At 37.9% G+C, this 22,071-nt stretch overlaps 1 protein-coding gene across 1 annotated transcript in view; it reads right to left on the bottom strand.

Annotated features, from left to right (window-relative positions):
- Positions 1–417: 417 nt before the first annotated feature.
- Positions 418–22,071, bottom strand: part of LOC131846291 (myotubularin-related protein 3) — a 41,036-nt gene continuing 19,382 nt past the window's right edge. Inside the window, exons 3-22 of the mRNA XM_059195557.1 lie at positions 18,811–18,987; positions 14,968–15,143; positions 12,736–12,931; positions 11,512–11,651; positions 10,882–11,071; positions 9,234–9,430; positions 8,475–8,667; positions 7,997–8,182; positions 7,445–7,612; positions 6,820–7,042; positions 6,013–6,112; positions 5,483–5,603; positions 4,407–4,667; positions 3,735–4,038; positions 3,172–3,238; positions 2,960–3,087; positions 2,136–2,320; positions 1,593–1,697; positions 1,275–1,474; positions 418–846 (exon numbers count right to left, since the gene is read on the bottom strand). Of these exons, the coding sequence (XP_059051540.1) occupies positions 747–846; positions 1,275–1,474; positions 1,593–1,697; positions 2,136–2,320; positions 2,960–3,087; positions 3,172–3,238; positions 3,735–4,038; positions 4,407–4,667; positions 5,483–5,603; positions 6,013–6,112; positions 6,820–7,042; positions 7,445–7,612; positions 7,997–8,182; positions 8,475–8,667; positions 9,234–9,430; positions 10,882–11,071; positions 11,512–11,651; positions 12,736–12,931; positions 14,968–15,143; positions 18,811–18,987 (3,417 nt within the window). The 3' untranslated portion in view covers positions 418–746. The remainder of the gene's footprint in view (positions 847–1,274; positions 1,475–1,592; positions 1,698–2,135; positions 2,321–2,959; positions 3,088–3,171; positions 3,239–3,734; positions 4,039–4,406; positions 4,668–5,482; positions 5,604–6,012; positions 6,113–6,819; positions 7,043–7,444; positions 7,613–7,996; positions 8,183–8,474; positions 8,668–9,233; positions 9,431–10,881; positions 11,072–11,511; positions 11,652–12,735; positions 12,932–14,967; positions 15,144–18,810; positions 18,988–22,071) is intronic.

Here is a 22,071-nt window from a genome sequence, read left to right as displayed (position 1 = left end):
TTCATCTCTATGTTGCCGCTAGTATCTCTATGCCCATGTATACGTTTCACATACTAGGATATCATAAATGCGCAGTATAGTTAGTTTCTCTTTATTATTCGGGACCTAGTGAAAGTAACATTTTATTGGCGATGACGGTAATTATTGATTAATAATATAGAACCGACTTCATCTTCAATAAAACCGTGACAGAAACATAAAAATATGTTCAAACAAAAAACAAACTTAAAAAATATACACGACAAATATACATCAACTTCCTTCTATTTTGAAGTAAAAAAATAGTGTAAATCGTACCAGAAATCAACAAAAAGTCCATACATAAAAATCACACTGGCTAATATAAGACGACTTCCTTTATTAAAGTCGCTAAAAATGCAAAAGTATGGGATTGGCTTACACCTATATATATGTATGTAACCGCATGGATAATGTATTCCATACATATCGTGCTCCCTTAACCGATATCGCAAATAAAACGCTACTTTCGTCTCCCACCTCTTCGTCCGTACGACGCCGGTACCAGGACGTCATAGGTGCGCGAGAGGTTCACGCGAACGGCACAAAGACCTACAGATAGTAGCGGAGATCGCGGCTCAGTTGAACGTGTGTTTGAGTAGCGTGGCGACGTGAGCGCGCGCGAGTTTAATCACGGGGGCGGTCACGGTCACGGGGGCGGGGGCGGTCACGGGGGCGCGGGCGGTCACGGTCACTCGGGCGGGCGCGGTCACGGGCGTGAGCTCGCGTCACCGCTGCGCGCGACACCGCCGGCACACCCGCACCGACCCGCAGTCGCCCCACGAGCTCATCTCGGAGCACGATCCGCAGAAGATGCCGCCACACCGCCTGGTGACAAATGTATCTATCAAATATCGTAGTCACATGGGGCTATTCATACTACGTCTCACGAATTACATAAATTTTTACTGTTTAACTCATCTGTTCTAAGCTGCAGACGTGAGACCGACGTAGCCAGGACGACTTTGTACTGTGTACCTCAGAGTACATAAATCAAAGCTTAGATAACTATTTATTCCTGATATTTGTCCTTGATGTCCTTCCAAAGTTTTCTCCTGCCTTGTTAATACTCTCGAATATTCAGAGATTACATCAAATTCTCTTTCGAAGAAGAATGTTCTTAACTGAGGCAACAGCAATTGAAAAACTAGATGTGCGTTTAAATACGACATGGTTTAAAAGTTTTTCGACAGGAAAGATATTTTGGATAATCAATAACAAGAACATTGTTATTCAGTCCGATTTTGATATAGTACCTGCAGTGGTGGCGCCGCCTGGCGAGCCAGAAGTGGTTGCTGCAGTACTGGCAGCGCGGCGCGGCGCTGTCCGGCAGCCAAACCACGCCGCGCGCCTCCTCTCCCACCTCCACCTCGGACGCACTACCGCTTCCGCTTCCGCTGCTGCTGCCGCTACCGCGCACGCTTACGCTTCCGCTCGCACTCCCGCTACTCGCCATCTGCGACATCATGCACAGACCGATTAACATTAGGTTTCCAAGTTTATGAAGTAAAGCTTTTATATAGTTGGGCTGTATTAAGATTTTTCGGTCTCAAATAAGCGTTAATGAATGCTACCTGTGTGGGCGAAGCGACAAGTGGTGGTGGCGCAGCCACGGGCGACGCTAGCCGGAGAGCTTCGCGCGCCTCTCTGAGTTGTCCGCTTAGTTCCTCGACTACTTTCTGCAAAGTTAAAGATATCCATTAGTACTTTTACGTTTTACCCATTTATTTAAGTTTACAAATAGTCGGTCTATTCTTAAGTTCGATATCTTTTTGTCATTCGCTTACTTATTACAGTGTAAACCAGGGATTGTAAACATTTATTCGGTAAAATAAAATACCACAGGTAATTAGAAACATGCCATTAAATAGGTTTAAAGTAGAACTACACAAATGGCTCGTAAAAAATGCTGTTACTCTTTGCGAGAATTGACGTAACATTTAATCATTTAAACTTGTTTATTAATATGTAAGTAAAAAAAATTGTAATTTGCACGCCTTTTTGCCATTTCCTGAATATGAGGCGACAACGGTATCCAAATCCTAGTAAGACCTATACTGTAAATGTTCAAGTAAATAAATGATCTATCTATCTGTGGGTGTGTGGTGGGTACCGACCTTCTGGTGGAGGATGATCTGATGCAGACGCGCCTGCAGCGGGTCGGTGGCGGGCGGCAGGCCGTCGAGCGCGTCGGCGGCGGGCGCGGCGGGGGCCGGCCCGGCGGCGCCGCACACGCAGCGGACGCCCCCGCCCCACCACCACTCGGAGCTCGTCGCGGACTCGCCAGACGTCTCCACGCCGCCTGAGGACCACATATCTCGGTCACTTCACATCACACTTTAAAAGTAGAGTATATTTCAACATTATTATATGGTCGACATGTATACGATATATAAAGATATTAAAACCCGAAAACAATAATAAGATAACTTGAAGAAAATGCCTTATGGTGTTAAGTCCTCCGTATGCATCTTTAAGTTTTAATAAATATATAATTAAAATAAGTATGATATTAGTATGGTATTGGTATGAGGGTGAACATAATAATGTAAAAATACAGAACAAAAAACGTACTGATGACCTACTGATATCACTTCGATCTTGAGTATGAATCATTTTAAACTTGATGAAATGACTGATCCAAGTTTACTTTAATATGCTTTATAGATTTTTCCAAAAATGAAAAGCAGCGCCAACAAATCACTAAAATCGTGAGACTGCAACAACCTTCATATATACCATATTTTATATATATACTCCACGAAAAGTTAATATGTATATGCACCACATTAGCAACGTTAATAAAGTTACACCGGTCTATTTATAAAAACCGTGAATACAAACAAAAAAATTTAAGTACTACAAAAAAATATCCACTTAAGAGAGTATCCACCACGTTTAGGAGTGTGAATATTGGGTAGCGAGTGGGTGGGGTACTGACTGGTGGTGCTGGCGCGGCGGCTGCAGTGGCAGCAGGGCTGGCGGCGTGGCGACGCGGGGCACAGCGTCAGCTGGCTGGGCACGCGGCCGCGCGCGTGCGCCGACCTCCGGCCGCACGGGCCCGCGCCCCCCGCCACCCCCGCACCCCCCGCACACCCCGCGCCCCCCGCCACCCCCGCCACCCCCGCCGGGCCCTCGGGCCGCGCGGCCGACACCAGCGGCGCTCCCGAGGCCGCCTCGCCCTCGCTCTCCGACGATATGCTGCTAGATGTCGCGCCACCTGTTATACAGATATTTATTTGTTTAGTAAAAGTAGTAATCGTTGTCACTAATGTTTGATTAAACTTGTTTGACTAAATTTTATTAGTGTTCTTTGCTAGTAATATATTAAGTTGGACTGACCTCTACGTAGCTTTGAAAACTATCACGATTAATTACTGATGAATTCACCACGATGGACTAACTAATCTTGACTTTCTCCTTATTATATTATGTTCCACTTATGTCTGTTGTAATTTTTTTTTTCTTTAAGTGTAAATGAAAATTGTTATTCTTCCACTGTATTATGTATACCACAAAAAACCCAAAACTAACCTGATTTCGTTGCCGTGCTTAGAACATAGCGGAAGAACTGCTTTAGACTCCACAATGGTCGTAGATCAAATAGCTACATACTACAGACTTCACAATATATGGTGGCCTTTGACATCTATATCGCAAACTAACTGTCAGCCATTTGACATTTCAGTCACTAAAAAATTAAGGTGTCTTCTCACCATTAAAATCGACATCCAAAAACTTCCCGGTGACTTCGTCATATCCGTTGACATGTCCGTTGGTCCCGTTGACGTGTCCGTTGGTCCCGTGGTGCGCGGCCCCGTTGAGTGCGGGGCCGGGCGCGGAGCCGGGCCCGGGGCCGGGCCTGGTCCGGGCCGGGTACTCGTCGCCCGAATGCGCGTCCGGGGACCGTCGCGTCTCTATGTCGAACCCGCTCGACGACGGATTCGATTGGTTACTCGATTCTGATATAGACCGCCACGTGATACTGATGTGACGGGAACGACCGGACTCTCTTGCCGCCTGTACAAATTAAAAGATATTGTAATTAAAAAAATACTGAGTTATACTGAAGTATGCATTGTTATTTAACATGACGTTAATGAAGCCCAAACTTGTTGGAGTTGATTGGTTTTATTACAGAGTTTCTACAATATATTTCCAATTCAATTAGATGTATGTATGTATGTATGTATAGTTGGCTTAACAGCACCTACTCATAGTACTACTTTAGTCGTAGTGGTTATTATACATTATATAAATATATTATCTCCTTTAACATTGCAGAATTTCCATACTACACCGACCCCAAATGAAGGGATAAAGACAAGGCAAGGTAAGGCAATGACGTAATAGGTACAATCACCATCAGGATAACATAAAACACTCACATCAGCTATCCCGATGACATCAGTATACGTGTCGCAGAGAAAAACCGGCTGCTCCTCCGGCGTGCCCACGTCGGGGGTGGCGCGGCGGCAGCGCGGCCCGTCCGTGACGTCACCGCCCCCCGCCGCACACCCCCCCGCGCCCCCCGCACCCCCCGCCGCGCCCTCCGCGCCGCCCAGCTCGCGCTCCAGCGAGGACGAGCCGCTGGCGAGGTCGCGAGGTATCCGTTGACTTTCGAAGTGGTCGGGGTGAAGACTACCAACCTTTAGTAAAAACAAAAGAGATGACATTCATATAAACTTGATATATATGTATGTGAAAGTGTTTGTCTTAGAAGTGGTAGTAGTATATATTATATAGTACAAATTTTGGAAAATCTACTCAAAATGTTTAACGTTAATTTAAAAGAGCTTATAGCGCGCGCGGTCGTAATCGTTCTTTTTTTTTTATTAATAATGGGATTGCGCTTGGTCTTACCTCATCTGATGGTAAATGATGGCAAGACCTAGGATGTAGCGCGCTTACCCTTCTCTTCGTCACACTTTTAGATACACATTTTTCTACCGTGCTATTAGCGCGTGATAGAGCATAAAGCGGGTAAAGGTAGCTATTAGCAATAAAAAAATTATTATAAAGATTGTGTATGACATAGTATTTTATTTTATACATCCAGCAGTGAATATCTACAGGGTGTTTTCACGAAATATATATTTTATTGTATATCTACAGGATGAGCTTATAGCGCGCGCGGTCGTAATCGTTCTTTTTTTTTTATTAATAATGGGATTGCGCTTGGTCTTACCTCATCTGATGGTAAATGATGGCAAGACCTAGGATGTAGCGCGCTTACCCTTCTCTTCGTCACACTTTTAGATACACATTTTTCTACCGTGCTATTAGCGCGTGATAGAGCATAAAGCGGGTAAAGGTAGCTATTAGCAATAAAAAAATTATTATAAAGATTGTGTATGACATAGTATTTTATTTTATACATCCAGCAGTGAATATCTACAGGGTGTTTTCACGAAATATATATTTTATTGTATATCTACAGGATGATATAAAACGTTCGGCTTACATGGTGTTGTTCCTCGTGGACGGGCAGCACGGGCAGCTGGTCGACGCAGCTGTCGGTGAGCGCCCCGCGACACCCGCGCCGCCCCGAGCACTCGCCGCCGCCGCCCGACACCGACAGCTTCCTACACCATGACACAATGTTTCTATTACGATAAATGTTCATAATTAAAAAAAAAACAAATACTTCAAAAGCTAGAATTTATGTAAAATCTATTACGTTGTCATTTAATGTTTACTAGTGTAATAAAGGGTATATTGCTTTGTAAGAGGTGTTTCGGTTGTAGGGTGTATATTAGGCAGTAAAATTCCAGGATAAGAGGCAGGACATCGTAGTGGCATGATATATATGTATATGCGATTGTCGCTTATTCATTGTAAGCGACAATCGTTGACAGATAAGCATTAAGAGGTTAAGAGCGGAACTTCTTAGAATTCAATAGATTCAACTTGCCCGATGATTCAAGGGCACCCTTGTTCCACTGTAAAAAGGAAGAAACTTCTTCGATTGTATATTGTAGACAATATACTTACATAACATCGGCTGCAATGCTGGGATCGCTGCAGCGTCGCTGCGCTGTTCTCTTCTCTCCTTCCGCCAAAAGATTATCGCAAGATCTTGTTTTTGACATGCCTGAAACAGAAAAGCCAAATGTCAATGTTATTTATAGCTACGTTTCTATTAAATTATTTGCAACATTTTGTACCTGATTTTTTATAAACTCAAATGTATAAAAACCAGTGTACTAAGGGCTAAAATAATGGTATTTTAATATGTGAAAAATACTATAGTATAATAATATAGATAAATCTAGATCCAGTTGTCAATAAATGTGGTAACATATAACACTTGACATGCCTGCATTTCCCTGAACTTATTTGAATTTAACATTATAGGAAGCGACTTTACTTTTTGCCGTGTTAGAACATTAATTTTCGTTTATTATCAGTGTTTCAGCAACAGAGATTTTAATTTTGGCTAACTCAGCCGGAAATATGAATTAACATACAAAGATTATGGGATCTAAATGGAGGTACTAAATCACGAGGCCGTGCCGTGTAAACGCAAAAAAATTATAATGAACGTATTATTCAAATTATTATACAGTAAACACTGTTTTAAACTTAAATCGCCGTTGTTTAGCTCAATTCAGTCGACTCGTAATCAAGATGTTTGTAATAGAGTCGAAATATTGGGAGTTCATTAAAAATATTATCATTGTAAATATTTCGTTTATTATATACTATTTTACTTCATGTTACTATCATTATTATATACTACATGTGTTCTAAACCGAAATCCAGATTTGCATATGATATAAATAGTAAATTGGTAAGTACCGGTGTGTGAAGTACGCGGCTGTGCGACTGCGGCGTGCGGGTGTGCGTCCGGGGGCGCGAGCGGTGCGAGCGGTGCGAGCGGTTCGAGCGGAGCGAGCGACTCGAGCGGCTCGAGCGGTTCCAGCGACGCCGGCTCGGGCTCGTCGGCCCGCTCGTCCCGCTCGCCGCCGTACATCGCCCACCACAGCTGCAGCGAGCGCACGCTGCACTCCGGCCATATCACCTGATAAATTACATAATCTTAATAAACAAAACTTATTATTACTTATTATATTAAATCGTCGGATAGGGCAGTAATGGCGACTAGCAAGCCTATTGCTAGCTATAGATCCTATCAGATCCACCTCAAAATGGTCCAAGGTTTTCCCCTTTAAACTATAGTGGATTATTTTTCCTGGTGAATACATCGAGATCGGTTCACCGACATGACAACATTAGTGAGCATGAAGCTCAATCTATCATTCTCCACAGGCACAACGGCAATGCACAACGTTAGAGCAGGTATATAACATTGCATTATAATCCTAAAAAATATGTATTTCAATGATCCAAATTAATCAAATTTATCTATATATCCACGTGACGGTCACCTCTTACCGTCAGTCAGTATGGACTCATAAGGTACCTGTTCTGGATGGTGCGGCGAGTAGAGGTGGTTCCTGTAGGCGGGCGCGGCCAGCAGGTGCCACACGCACGAGGTCAGGTCGGCCAGCCGCGCGTCGCCCCGCTCGCGCGACGTGTTGCACAGGAACGTGCCGAACATGCACGAGTGCACGTGCGTCGCCAGCTTTATCTGCAACACGTTACGCACTTATGTACTCCTGGTAGTCGAACGGCGTGTTTCATGTTGAAAAACCATCTTACTAATATTATAAATGAAAAAGCTCGTGAGTATGAATGGATGTTTGTTATTCTTTCACAAAAAAAAACTACTGAACGGATTTTGATGAAACTACAGTCAACTTATATATCAGAACAATACGTAGGCTATAATATAAGATATTAAGTGTAAATTGGGCGAAGTATACTGATAAGTTGCGCGAGTCAGCTAGTATTATTATATACGTGCGTTATGATGATTATAATACATGAGGCGGAATTTTAGCCCAAGCAAAAGACATCTTCACTATAACTTCACTACATCCTATCAATATCATTAATTAAAAAAATAATTTACCAAATAAGCTTCGTTGAACTCGAAACTGCAGGGGTACTGCAACATCAGTTGGTGTACGACATCGAGCCACTGCAGGAAGATGGGTGACCTCTCGTTGGGATCCTCAGAATTGAACTGGTGGCCACACCGATCCGCGAACTTGTGACCGAAGTCAAGCCATTCACGTTCAATCAATATCCGGAAGCCCTGCACAACAACACAAGTCTATTAATATTTATATATGAATAATGCACATACTGTATCTTAGGGAACTTGCCATTCAATTGATGGGTAAAGCTTACAAATTTGGCGGCTGAAATAGGTAAGACAAAGTAGCAAATGCTTTTTGGTTTATAAGAAGTATAAGTAGTTTTAAATTATACCTATAATAGTAAAGTATAATTGCAAAACAATGATATTATTAAGAGCAAGAGCCCGGAGTGACTACTCCGGGTCGTCGCTGTACTTAGCGGGGTAGAGGCCCGTAGTATATACTAGCCTGCATGGTGCGGTAGTAGGGGTCCAGCAGCAGCTGAGCGGCGGCCACTATCTGCGGCGTGCGGTCCCAGCCGTCCGAGCAGTGCACGAGCGCGGGCCTGCCGCCCGCCACCGCCCGGGCCACCACGCCCGCCGCGCGCAGCACGCCCGCCACGTACTGCGGCCACAGCGTGCGCTCCAGGTTGCTGTGCCAGCTGCAATCACATAACACCGGCTTAAGTCTCAATCAACCGATTAAGTATCGAACAAATCGATAAAGATCTTCCTATCACCGAATTACACGACGAATGGTAGAACTTCATTCTTACGTCGTCGAAATTCCACATATTCGCATCAAGCGGTTCGCATCGCCATTTTTAAAACTCACAGCCAAAGAGAACACACTTCATGTTCCCGGAGAAACACATCACCGGATTCTTAAAGTCTATGCTGAATAGATATCTTCTGGGTAAGCGCGCTACATCCAAGGTATTTGCCATAATTTCCCATCACATGAGGTAAGACCAAGCGCAATCCCATTAATAATAATAAAAAAAAGAACTGCGTGTCGTCACATCAAATAAAAAATAATTTATTCATACACTGCTTAAAACGCTAAGTTTTTTGTATTAATATTTTTTCTCATCGTCATAATAATAAAGACTTTACGCTTAAAATTGTTTGTTACGCACATGAACTGTATGTCGGCGGCCAGGTAGTACTAACGATTATTTAGTCTACTCCCGGTAGCTAATTACGATAACAGAGTAGTGAGACCCACTTGGCCTGGTCGCTGGGCTCGGCGACGAGCGCCCGCATCTGCTGGAAGCTGCGGCGCACGTGGTGTATGTTGGGCAGGCACATGAACTGTATGTCGGCGGCCGGGTAGTACTGCTGGCACTCGCAGCCACCTCCGCGCGCGCGGTTCGTCACCGCTGACGCGTAAGAACGCGCGTCCACTATTAGTAGCTTTTGTTGCTGGAACGAACAAAAAAATATGACAATTAGTCTATATAACCTCGTGATAAATTTTATCAAAATTCAGACTTGCTTTAAAAGCTTTACCATTAGCTACCTTTACACAAGTACGCTCTTTCACGCGCGGGCGTCTTTTACGCACGAAACAATTTGCACGAAAATATAGGCGAAAAGGACGAGAAAGACGCGCCGCATCTTTTCATGATAATTCATCATTCCATTTCGAGGTCCTACAAGCGTTACAATGTAACATGTGACTTCAGGAGTGCTGTTCATATACGTTATATATGTTTATTATGTCATATATGTTCATGTATATAAGCAACTATAACCATTTTCCATCAAGCAGCTTGTTTGCCATTCCAATTATAAAAAAAAAACACTCTTAACCAATTGACATACAAAATAACGCATATATAATGACTTACTGTTCATATACGACAGTAATTTCAATACCACCGTGTAACCACGTGAGTGCGGGGCCTCGACTCGTTTTTAGAGTGAGATGACAAGCAAAACATTACATTGTATCTGCATGTTTTGATATTGAAACAAAGTAAACAATTTACTTTTAAACGTGCTACATTTTAAATAAGGTCTATATTTAAATGTGAGCGCCGTGACCGTGGCTTACTGATGCTGCCCGAGTACATCACGATTTGGCGAACATTCGGTTGGGTCCTTACTAATTGGCATGTCAATAGACAAAGGTCAGTTGAGCTTATTATACGATATTTTTCATCAAATCAAATCCGATCGATCCACACTGGCATGCGCCGTCTCGCACCTCTTAGTTATATGCAATTATACTAGTGTACATATTTACGTATGTATTTATACCTACTAGTGGTCGAAAAGATTTTAACAATAAACAAAAGGGGATATATTCGTGTTTGTCCAATACACAGTAGTGTATTTGACAGTATGTTTGTTCTCTTGATTTAATGTATTTTTTATGAATAACTAAAAACTAAATTAGCATTCTTCTCTATAAACAATAACTGTGCGGAATTCCATATTCTTCGTCCACACATTTTTTATAAAATAGGGTACAAAGTTTTCACTTCACGTATTAATATATAGATAGATGCCTATCGTGCAAGCTATGTTTAGTTCGGTACTACAGCATCGTGTGAGTTGTTCATGGTTATTTACTTATGAATTTATTAGTGATCCACTACCAGGAGAGCAAACAGACAAAAGAACATGATTATACCTACTTATGATGCACTGCCTAAGTAATTTATATTGTGTATAGTAAAATATGTTTATACATATTTATGTTTATACATATTTTACTATACACAATATAAATTACTTAGGCAGTGCATCATAAGTAGGTATAATCATGTTCTTCACGATAATGTTTGTATAACCCATAACATAAGTTTGAAACAAGATAGTGAGTGCTGTAAGAGATGTTTAGCTTTATAAATACCAGGAGTGCATACCTTGTTGTTGCCCGAGGAGAGTGTGGTCTTGTCTTCGTGACAGGCGGTGACGAAAGCCGCCAGTAAGCGTTCGTCCTCGCTCGACCGCCAGCCGAGCCATCCGACTTCCGGTTGCGATGAGCGGGCTATCACCGCGCCATTACCACGGTGCCGCCACACAACCGCCGGTATACGACGCATCGCACGAAACCTTCAAAAATACCACAATGTTAGATATAAAAACCACTTACAGAACAGAAAAAAAACTAAATACATGTAGTTCAATCAAAAACTGATCTTCGATTAATTTAATAATTTCTAATTGTAAAAAATTCTAAAATATGTAAAGTCATTATATAGAGGGGATTCCCACAAATGTGACCAGCTGTGACATTAAAATCATGTGACGTAGATAATGATAGCCCTAATTTGCTCACACGAAGCAACGTATAATCCAAATAATACTCCAGATTCCTGATTAAAAAAGAAAATTTAATGAATTCATGTATATATGTATATACGTATTCATGATTAGGTGCCAATATTGTCTATGGTACGTACCATAGACAATATTGGCACCTAATCTGATCACACCAAGAAAGGTAACTAAATAATACCGAGACATTAAAAAAAATAATTAATATTTCTTACCGTGCAACTGAATCGAGGTCCTCGTCTCCAATATTTCTGGGTACTATGAGTGCCGGTGGGTAGGACGAGCATAACTTAAAATCTGAGTTAGCCATCGAGATTCGCCATACTCTGCTTTCATTGAAGCCAAGTCTATCAGCCTGTAAAAAAAAATAATAAAAAAATGTATATTTTTGTTATTTTATAAAGACTTAATTAACAATAAATTTCATTTCTTGTCTTTCAAATGACCATCGTGAACTAGAGGTTTACTGTCGAAGATCGAAAGTTGGAATATGGTCGACACCAAAAACATTCTGCTCATTTAAATTTTGAATTAACTCTGCAGTTATAAAAAATATTGATAACAAAATCCCGAAGAAGGTGATAGAATCAGTAAGATTTACAGATAACATATTTACATATGTTTCAAATAAACAACTATGTAAATATATAATAATATATTATATACACAGAAAACACCCAGTCCGATACAAACAATTATACTCCTGAATTCAAATGTTCACCGTGCGAGAAATCGAAACCGAGACCATCGGAAATAAAACGGTGTGCTAAACCGCCAGACCACCGAGGTCGTGCTGATGAAAATGAAAATGCTAAATGAATTAAATGTATGAAAATTTAATAATAGCGCGATAAAAATGTAAGTCAATACTATGCAAAGACAGTCCAGGTCAAGGCTAATTCCATTTACTTTCACGATACGATTCAACGCACTAACGTCCTAATTAGCAACAGAATAACTAAATAAACTGAATTAAAATGTTATACATTAAAATTGTTTATTAAGTACTAGCTGTAGCCCGCGATATCGTCCTCGAATAGTGGTTGAAAAAGGGAATTGAAATTATAATGGCTGGAGCCGATGTTGGAACCCCTAGCGGTGCCCTCAGACTAAAATGGTATCCCCGTCAGGCGGGAGTTGGCCTTCAGCCGCATAGGTCCTCCCGCGGTTTTGGAGTGTCATCTGCACTCGTCCCCTATCGTCTGGTGAAGCTGTACAGCCACCATTATAGTCCGAAAAAAGCCGCTCCACACCGTTCGCCTACTACTCCGGTGAAGCTGTAATGGCTATTTCAAAGGCCACTTTAGAATAATTCGAAAAAATACATTGCTAATTGGGGTTACTCCCCATTACTAAAAATTTCCTCTCCTTGAGACAAAGGTCAAACTCCATAATGAGCAAAAATGTTACTAGGCAATCATAAAGTATTATACACACACCTCTACGTGCCACCAGGGCTCCTTTAAGTTGTGCGTTGCTTTCAGGAGTGCTCTGTGCACAGATGTGGGCGGTTGTTCCTTAGCCCACGCGGCATACGCTGCCGCAAATGTCTCCTGCACTGAGTTCATAGTTACTAGGCCGGTGTTGATTCTGCGCCACCACTCCACGCACTGGTCTCCTGTACTAAATGTGCACCTATAACAAAAATATCGTACGTTAATGACACGAAATATCTAGAAAATTTGTTTGTGTGTTTGACTGTACACGCTAATAAATGGAACTACTTGTACAGTAAAAATAAATGAAAATAAAAGAGATGGTTGTAGACGTTTATTACAGCAGAGCGTAGTGAGAGAAGTGTATATAAAACAAATGTATACAAAGAACACTCGTATCTTATATATGGATAAAAGAATATATAAAACTGCCAATGATTCTCATTTAAGATTTAACATGTACGAAATGAAAAATTAAAATTATCTGATCTCATACACATCTTATCATTCTCCACTGGTGCCCCGCCAGCGTAAACAGTTAGCGCAGACGGGAACACCATTCCATTATCATCCATAAGAAAAAAGACTGAATCGAGTTTTTGCTAAGTCTATTATAGAATAATAGGCTTATTAAATGTCTTATCTTATTTAATGTGACAACAGACAATGTTCTGTAACGATTATAAAGACGTATATCAAATATTTATCCGGAATAGCACGCTATGACACTGTTAGGTATGTTAGTAGGGGCTGTATTTGTATTCAGATTTGTTGTACAATTATAATAAAGTATATAAAAGAAATTCCACGAGGATAATTGACAAATAAATTAAATAATTGTTTACTCGACAAATGTTTTTACTCCGTAAACTAGTTTTTAAATGCCTAAAATTATGTGATAAGGATAAATGTTTATAATAGCACTGACGAAAAATGTTTCGAATAATTAATTTTAAATGTTGAAGAGGCAAAACGTAATTGAAAATTATATTCTACAGTAACAACTAATGTATGCTTATCGAAAATAAATTTTATTTATTTTGTATATATAGAAAGCATAATAATAAAAATAAATTATGACAATAAACTTATGTAGAACAGTATAAAACAATTAAGAATTAGTAGCGAAAGAAAATTATTATGTCTGCAGAAGTAATTTTTGTAGTCTTTTTTATTTTCCCGCGCAAAACGTAATGGACCACAGATGCATAATATTGCATAGCGCGCAGCCGCGGTAGGATAACGAGCGCGTCATGGCTGTATGTACAATCATTAGTATTAGTACATGATTCATTAATAATTCCGAACAAACAACTATATAAAAATGGATGGAACTTATTGCCGACTAGTTTTACGTAAATAGATACAAGTACATCCAATTACCTAATATTTTTATCTGTTGCTAACCCCAATTCTTGTTCAAAACAAATTATTGTTGATAATTTCAGCATAATAAGTTGTTACTAGGTAAGTCATGATAATAATTTTATTGTTGAAAACAAAAACAGTCTTAATGTTTTTTGTGTCTTCAATAATATTACAATAAAAAACACAGTTCACTTGAGAACTTCCGCCTTTTTCTGAACTCGATTGTAAACCTAGAAATCAATTGCATCTTTGATTTTAAACTACGTTATGAACATAATTCTCAAATATAAATATGTATTTCTAACTAATTCCTGTTTTAAAACGAATTATCTGTTTATATTATAAAAAAAATATTTGTCAAAGTTCTTTACGCAATTTGTTTCTATTTTAGCGTATTGATTCAATATTTAACACAGATATGCTAAATGTGTTGTCGAATTCATACTAGACTTTGTGTATTATTGTATTTATATAATGCTTTAATTAAGTAGATATTTTTTTTGTAATTTATGATGTTAATAATTATGTATCTATTTATATAAGTAGGATATAACAAATTATTTCTTTATGTATAAATATTGTTTGTATACTATACTAACTGTATATTAACGCACTATACATCTTAAATTTCTTTACGTTACATAAATATATAATTATGAATGTTACCTCTTTTCTAGAAGAACAACCTCTTTTTGAACCGACTTTACAAAAAGAGGTTTTTGTTCGTTTTTTTTTTGTTACTGAAAAATATGCTGAGCATCACGTACTTCATAATAAAAAAAAGAGTTGTAACTACAATAGATAAATTAAAAAGGGGACAGGGATTTTCTACGATACTTAAAGATAGTCTACGACACTCGTACTCACTTGATAGTGCGTCCATTTTTGCAGAGTACAACCAAATGTATGAGATCTCGTATTTCCACAGCATCAATGAGTCGCAGTGGTACCGACGCGCCGGGCCCAGTGCGCCGGCGCGGTTGCACGTGAAGACGGTAATTGGACATTGCTATAGAACCACCATCCGCCGTTCGGCCGACCCACTGTGAAAAAAAAAACACTACATTTAGTTATTCATTCGACGACCTCGGTGTTTTAGCGGTTTAGTATCCCGCCTTACTTCCGGTGGTCGTGGGTTCGATTCCTCGCACGGTACAAACATTTGTATTCAGTATGATTGTTTGTATCGGTCTGGGTGTTTTCTATGTATAATACGTATTTATAAAAGAAATATTTATCTATGCATTTGCATGCGTTGTCTAGTACCCATAACATAAGCTCTAGCTAGTTAAGCTTGGGTCTAGATGGCGCAATGTGAATTGCCTTGAGATTATTATTAACATAATTATTTAGTGAAATTATTATTATTATCCCACACATACACATACACACTCGCCGACTAACAAATACATATCTGTAATTTTTATTATTGTATTCTTTCTTTATTTAATTTTATGTCATATATTACTAGTATTAATATTATATAAACACTAAATTATTATATGCACTCTGATCGCCGTACCAATGTAACGTTAACTGTCAAACCTGCTTTGATATCCACGATACAGGCATAGCTTGGTGTGGGGTCATAGTTACAATGTTACTTAAGTTAAATTTTATGAAATAAATGTTATTCTATTCTATTCTATCATTATTAACAGGTGTTAATTTGAAATTACAAACAGACATTTCAGTTCCATTGAGAATTATTACATACCCTATTATCTAACTTTACCGAATGAATTAGCGCTAGTTTGTCACACACATTTCAACTTCAAAATGTAAAGTTACAACTAAATTATTTAAAGGGCTATACGCAAGTTTACACGTTCTTCTTGTGTTAACTTTCCGAATGAGCGGTAGTTTCCAAAAATAAATAATGACTAATCAAATATGCTTTAATGGAATAAAGAATTTTCTTTTCTATTCTATCCTAAAAAAATAAAGGTGATGTTACGGGTAACAGCTAGTTGCGAAATAAAAATAATTTCATCTATGAATGAACAGAATATTTGTTACTTTTTACAAATATTCCATTCATCGTTTTACAAATAACAATTTTAGTCACAAACTAAGCATAATTCATACTAAAGGTGACTAGTGACTACCCATAGAATTACTTAAACTCGTCTACATAGAAAAACATTAACACTAATACAGACCTACTCACGAATACAAATATACAGGAATCGAACTCGCGACTATCGAAAAATTCGACAGTTTGCTAAACCGCTAGACTACCGGGGTCATTAAATGTAATGCGTAGGCAAAATTTACAATATGAACTTTATCAGCAAAGCTAGGTTATTGACCCCGGTGCATTCAACCCGCTGGCCTTTCAGACTTCCTCCTGCATTCTCAACTTATCTATACCGTCTCAGTCTCTAATTAATTAAATAATTCAATTATATACAATATAGTTAGAACGCGTTACATTTCCAACTAGCGACCCGCTGTAAATTTGCTTGGGTGCTGTAGAAGTTAATTAAAAATATATATATATTACTAGCTGACCCCGCCAACCGTTGTTTTGCCATATAAATTAAAATCGCTATTAAACAATAGGGATTGATAGTAGAAGGGTGAAAATTTAGGGTTATGTAGGTAAAATACATACATTTTAAATTCCACATAATAAAAAAAATTAAAAAAATTGTGGAAAAAAGAAATCTTTTCGAGTGAGCCACCCAAACTAACACTTCTAACACTTAAAGCTATAAAATTAGTTATAAACCTATCCTCAGACCTACTGAATATACATATAAAATTTCATCAAAATCAGTCAAGCCGTTTCAGAGGAGTATAAACACGAAACCTGTGACACGAGAATTTTATATATTAGATAAATAAAAAATGTAATAAGTCTATTTTCTGTAGTATTCTGGAGTCTGTAAAAAGTGCATTGTTGAGTGCGTGAAATAAAAACTCGTCGAAGTGAATGTGTTTTCAGTTATGAAGGTTATGTTTTTGGGAAAGGAACCTTCAGGTTTAATAATTGCAAGGATCTTCATTTTTACTATGAAATCCATGTTTATGGTAAAAATGAAGATTATTAATTGGCATAGGAAAAAGAGATGGATGGACAGTGTGAAAGACGTAAATATAGTAAATAACGAGATGACAGCGAACAGGATTTTATGGAAGAGAAAAACATATTACGCAGACCACAAATAAATAGGATAAATAAGAAGCAGATAATGATAGGACAATTCAATATGATTAGTAACTTGAACAAATACGTCCTTAATTTTCTTACAATAAATAAATAACTGATAGTATGTCTATCTGTTATTAACGACTAAATGGGTGAACGGATATAAATGAAACTTGACATGTTGAAATACTAAAATTAAAATATGTCACAAAATCTAAGGCAAGTTTTTTGATGACATGAAATTTGTCACACTATGTCACACTTTGCACACCTCCCTCGCCCCATTAAAGAGTGAAGTTATTTATGAAAGGTCTGATGATGAAGTTTGTGAATACTTCTTGTCACACTGTGTCATACTTTGCACACCTCCCTCCTCCATTAATGTGTGACGTTATTTATGAGAGGCCGCTATGCAATATATCATGATAATTAGTTAAGTCATTAAAATATGAAAGCGTAACAGAACAAACACTTTCCTATTTTACAAATAGAAATAATCTTTATTCAAATAAACTCATTACACGCACTTTTGTACAGTCATATTTTGATTCTACCATATATATAGAATACCTACTAGCGCTTCTCATATAGTATACTAGCGGCCCGCCCCGGCTTCGCATAGATGTGCATGTATTATACATATAAAAATGCGTCTTGAATCAAGAGTGATTCAAGAGGCAGTTTTCAGAAATCTAAAGATAAAGATCTATTGCTGAAAACTGGATCAAAATTCATTGAATAATTTTAAACATATAAGCGAACAGATAGCGGCGGCGATCTCATTTTATACTAAGTAAAAATGAGTTAAGTTTATTAAACAGCATGTATAAAGTAATATGAACTTATGTTGACATCTTTTTAGGTCACTTAGCGAAATTAGCGAGCGTGTCAGTGCAACGGTGCACTGCGTTGCACATTGCACTAGTTTTGTATGCACTACATCATATTTGTTTATTAATTTATGTCATTTTAATGCATAGAATACAATGATATAAGATCAGTCGAACTTACGATTTAGCGCCATCCAGTTACTTATGACTAACAAATATATGGTACAACATTTTTTTCGTTGTGTGTTATCTCAGAACTTTTCTATACGTGAATCGATATTGATGATTTCTTTTATTTGAAAGTTGGTACTTCTTATGTGAACCCATACAGATTTGATGAATGTCTCACCAGTAGTAGTTTTAGTTATCCTTAATAAAGTTTCTGCAGTCGGTTTCTTCATCTGCATCATTTAATCTTTTATGACTCTTTATGCAGTTTTCCTTATTTTTAAGTGATCAAGGCAATAAACATTTTTTTTTTCTGGTATACAATACCAGAAAAAAATGTATATACATATACACATATACATATATTATGTTGAAAATTGTTATCCTATACAGATAGTATCAGAGGTTAAATATTTTGAAAATATTAAGCACTATTTCTGTTAGACATTATAGAACATCCATCCCATTGGAAGCCGCGACCATTGGAAACCTTTTTTTTAATACATACAGACGGGTGCACCATTCTATTATCATAAAAAAGTTAACTAGTGCCCCCACCTTGACGAACTCCCCGCATATCGGCGTGAATCCAATTTCCAGGTCGGGCTCATCGAAGTGCGTTCGCTCGCGCGGGTACAGATCCGACGCGCGCACGCGGTGCGGCGGCGGCTCCGGCTGCGGCGGCGAGCGGTGCCGCTCGCGTTCGCTCATCTCGTTCGTCGACGACGATGCTACCTGCCAACAATAATTTTATACAATTAGCACGCAGCAATTAACACTCTTCGTTTGTTCTGTTTATCCTTTATGGCAAAGGGTACTGTATCCATACAGCCATGTATGCATGTTTTTGAAGTTCTTAACTTTCTTAGTTTATTTTATATATTTTTATAATGTAGTCGTACAGTGCATAAAATGTTCTTATGTCTCTTAATATTTCGTGCAGAGAGCGGGGAACAGATATTCCCCAAGCGCCAAAACTTCCCCGTACAACGAGACTCCCATCCGGAAGATCCGATATGCACCACAGCGAAGAGCACTCCCTCCCTCAATCCAAAATTGAAAGTTTATAAACAAACAAGTTTTATAAAGTTTCACACATGTTTTAAGTAAGGTGAGGCTTGCAAATTGTACAAAATTCAATTTGAATATTCTAAAGGAACAGTTAACGGTACTAATTACTTTCTTCTCCATATGTTTATTACATTTAGTATAGTAAGCATGTTATTTTTATTTGTTTGTATAATAAAATATTCATGTTTAAGTATATTTCTACATATGAATGTGTGTATTTATATTTAGCTGTATACTTTATAATAATACTTTGTTCTAGTATAACCTAGATTCCTTTTGAAACCTATACCGGTGTGGATGTACCTATAGGTTTGAAAAGTAATCTAATACGCTAAGTACGCTTAATTATGATTTATTTACATAAATGTGTATTTTTAAAATATTTTTTGATTATTTCCATTCAGGTGCTGTATTTTTAGCAATACTTTCTTCGCTCTTTCCTAAGGTTGTTTGATAGTACATTAGCGATAAGACCGCCTTCTTTTTTTAATCTATTGTTTTATTTTTAATTCATCTACTTAAAAAAATCTAATGTAAACATTTTACTGCTTCGCCTAGTCATTGACTAATTATACGTACGAGGTACCAGGAAAGCATAATCAAAGTATAGCAATAATTATGGAAATGTGCCTCCGCCTGTATTAATGATATACTTAAGCCCAGCACCATTATAGAAAAAACATGATTTTTTATTACACACACACATTCAAGTACGTTTAATCACATACTAGACAAAACAAATTTGTGCGAAGGTAAAGCTGTCGTAACTACATTTTAACTGTTTACTTGCATGTTTTTTGTCATTGGTTAATTCTACGTACAGAGTGTACCAGGAAAGTATAAAAAGCAAAGAGCACGCAAGAAGTTGTCGCAACCAGGACCGGTACTGTCAAAGATTTCCAAATATTAAACGTGTTTGGAAATCTTCTAACAATGTATATATATAATGTATAAGTAACTTTAAATTTATAAGTACTTTGAACTGAACTGTGTAATTTAATTTACATAAATAACATAAATGTAACAATGCTTATTAATTACCATTTACTTTTTATAACAATCCCTAGTTTAAATATAATAGATACATTTAAATAGATTGTTGACACTAGAAGCAGATCTGATTCTGATCATCAGTGATGACAAGTAAAAAAGGAGATATTAGTTCATTTATCTAATCTTGAAACATGGATCTTTTCCTAATATTACACAAGAATTTTTAAAATTTCATGTAATGTCTATGCTATTGACTAACATGCTGCACATACCTTTTGCGGAAAATATTACTAATAGCTTACAGCAATAGCAAAAATCTTATATTTCACGCACAAAAGAGTACATGAATATGATTGCAGTATGAATACCAGGCAATCAGAGCATTCCAGGATTGCCATAGTCATTGTCCGATCCGTAGTAGAGAGAGAAACTTCGAGGAGATTCCGAGACTTGTGAATGGATTTAGATTTAAGAGGTCCATATCTGATGCATATTTCACTACTCTATATCTGTATCTCTACCTGTCGAACGAAATCTGGTATATATTTACTACCTTTCTAAAATTTTAGAAATTACGAAGCACGAGTTGTTATTCAACAACTATATAATTTATAATTCAGATTGTTCTGATATTCAATTAAATAAGAGATTATGAACATGTAGTTTTATAATATTATATCGAAATAAATTACAGCTCATCAAATATGTTACGGTAATTAAGTATGGAATGTGTGAGTAACCGTAATACTGGTAGCTTTTTAATACCACATTCCGACCCGATCCATGTAACCAGTTAGAAAAGTATATGTTGCTCCATTCGATTTTATAATCTATGTATAAAATTTTTAGACTGAATACTATTTCAACTATTTATTTAAAAAAATCAGTATGTGCCACATCATTTGCGACATTGTATTAGAGTCTACAACTTTTCCGATCGAATCTCTCTCTCTCCTATTCTAACGTGGATCGAAATTACGATCGTCTGAGATGAAATTGGAACCTCAAGCGACGTTGATATTAAGTCCTATCAGGAGGAAGTTCAATAATCAGGTGTTTGCTTTTGGTACGGGTTTGGAGTACCTTCTACACTCGCCCTTATTTTGGTGTAATGAAGATACAAATCCACCTAAGGAAAACAGTGTTAGAATAGTTAAAAAAAGTTATTAGAGCATATTGTTAGCCTAGAAATAATCCTTAGATACCTACCTGAATATCAAATGAGTTTCTTTCAATGAAAATAAAGATGAAGCAGGCGAAACTAGATCAGGGATAGCGCCGTACTAAACATTCCGTACGCTAGTCACAAATCACAATACTCCTAACCTTCTATTGTTTCCTAGTACTCTCAAACTTTTTATTTTAACTTTACAACTTGATTTAATTAAGTGAATCTACGTTAACCTCGCGTCGCGTTGCGTTGCACTGTGAGAATTCTCATTTCACTTTCATATTATGTGGCTCATTAAGTATTAACATAAGGCGCTGTTTGTTAGGTCATGCGCAACGGAATGTAATACCTGCAACTTACAAACAATGCCAGGCGTCTTATTATTCAGTTGGTACTCAAAATCCTTGATGTGATTTTTCCAGAATATTCGAGGTTTAAAAGAAGAAAGATCTAAAGACGTAAATATCTAGGTATTATCTCTGTGCATACAAACATTTATAAAAAAAATATATAACAGCTATCTCAATAAAGTTATTAAGAGTCATATATGCTATTTACGTCTAGTATTAGGTTTATTTAGATTC

This window comes from Achroia grisella, unplaced genomic scaffold (assembly GCF_030625045.1).
Source record: "Achroia grisella isolate CSIRO2021 unplaced genomic scaffold, CSIRO_AGI_Agris_v1 utg109, whole genome shotgun sequence".
Taxonomy (NCBI): domain Eukaryota; kingdom Metazoa; phylum Arthropoda; class Insecta; order Lepidoptera; family Pyralidae; genus Achroia; species Achroia grisella.
Note: the sequence above shows the minus strand (reverse complement) of the source record. Positions and strands in the feature narration are given on the sequence as shown.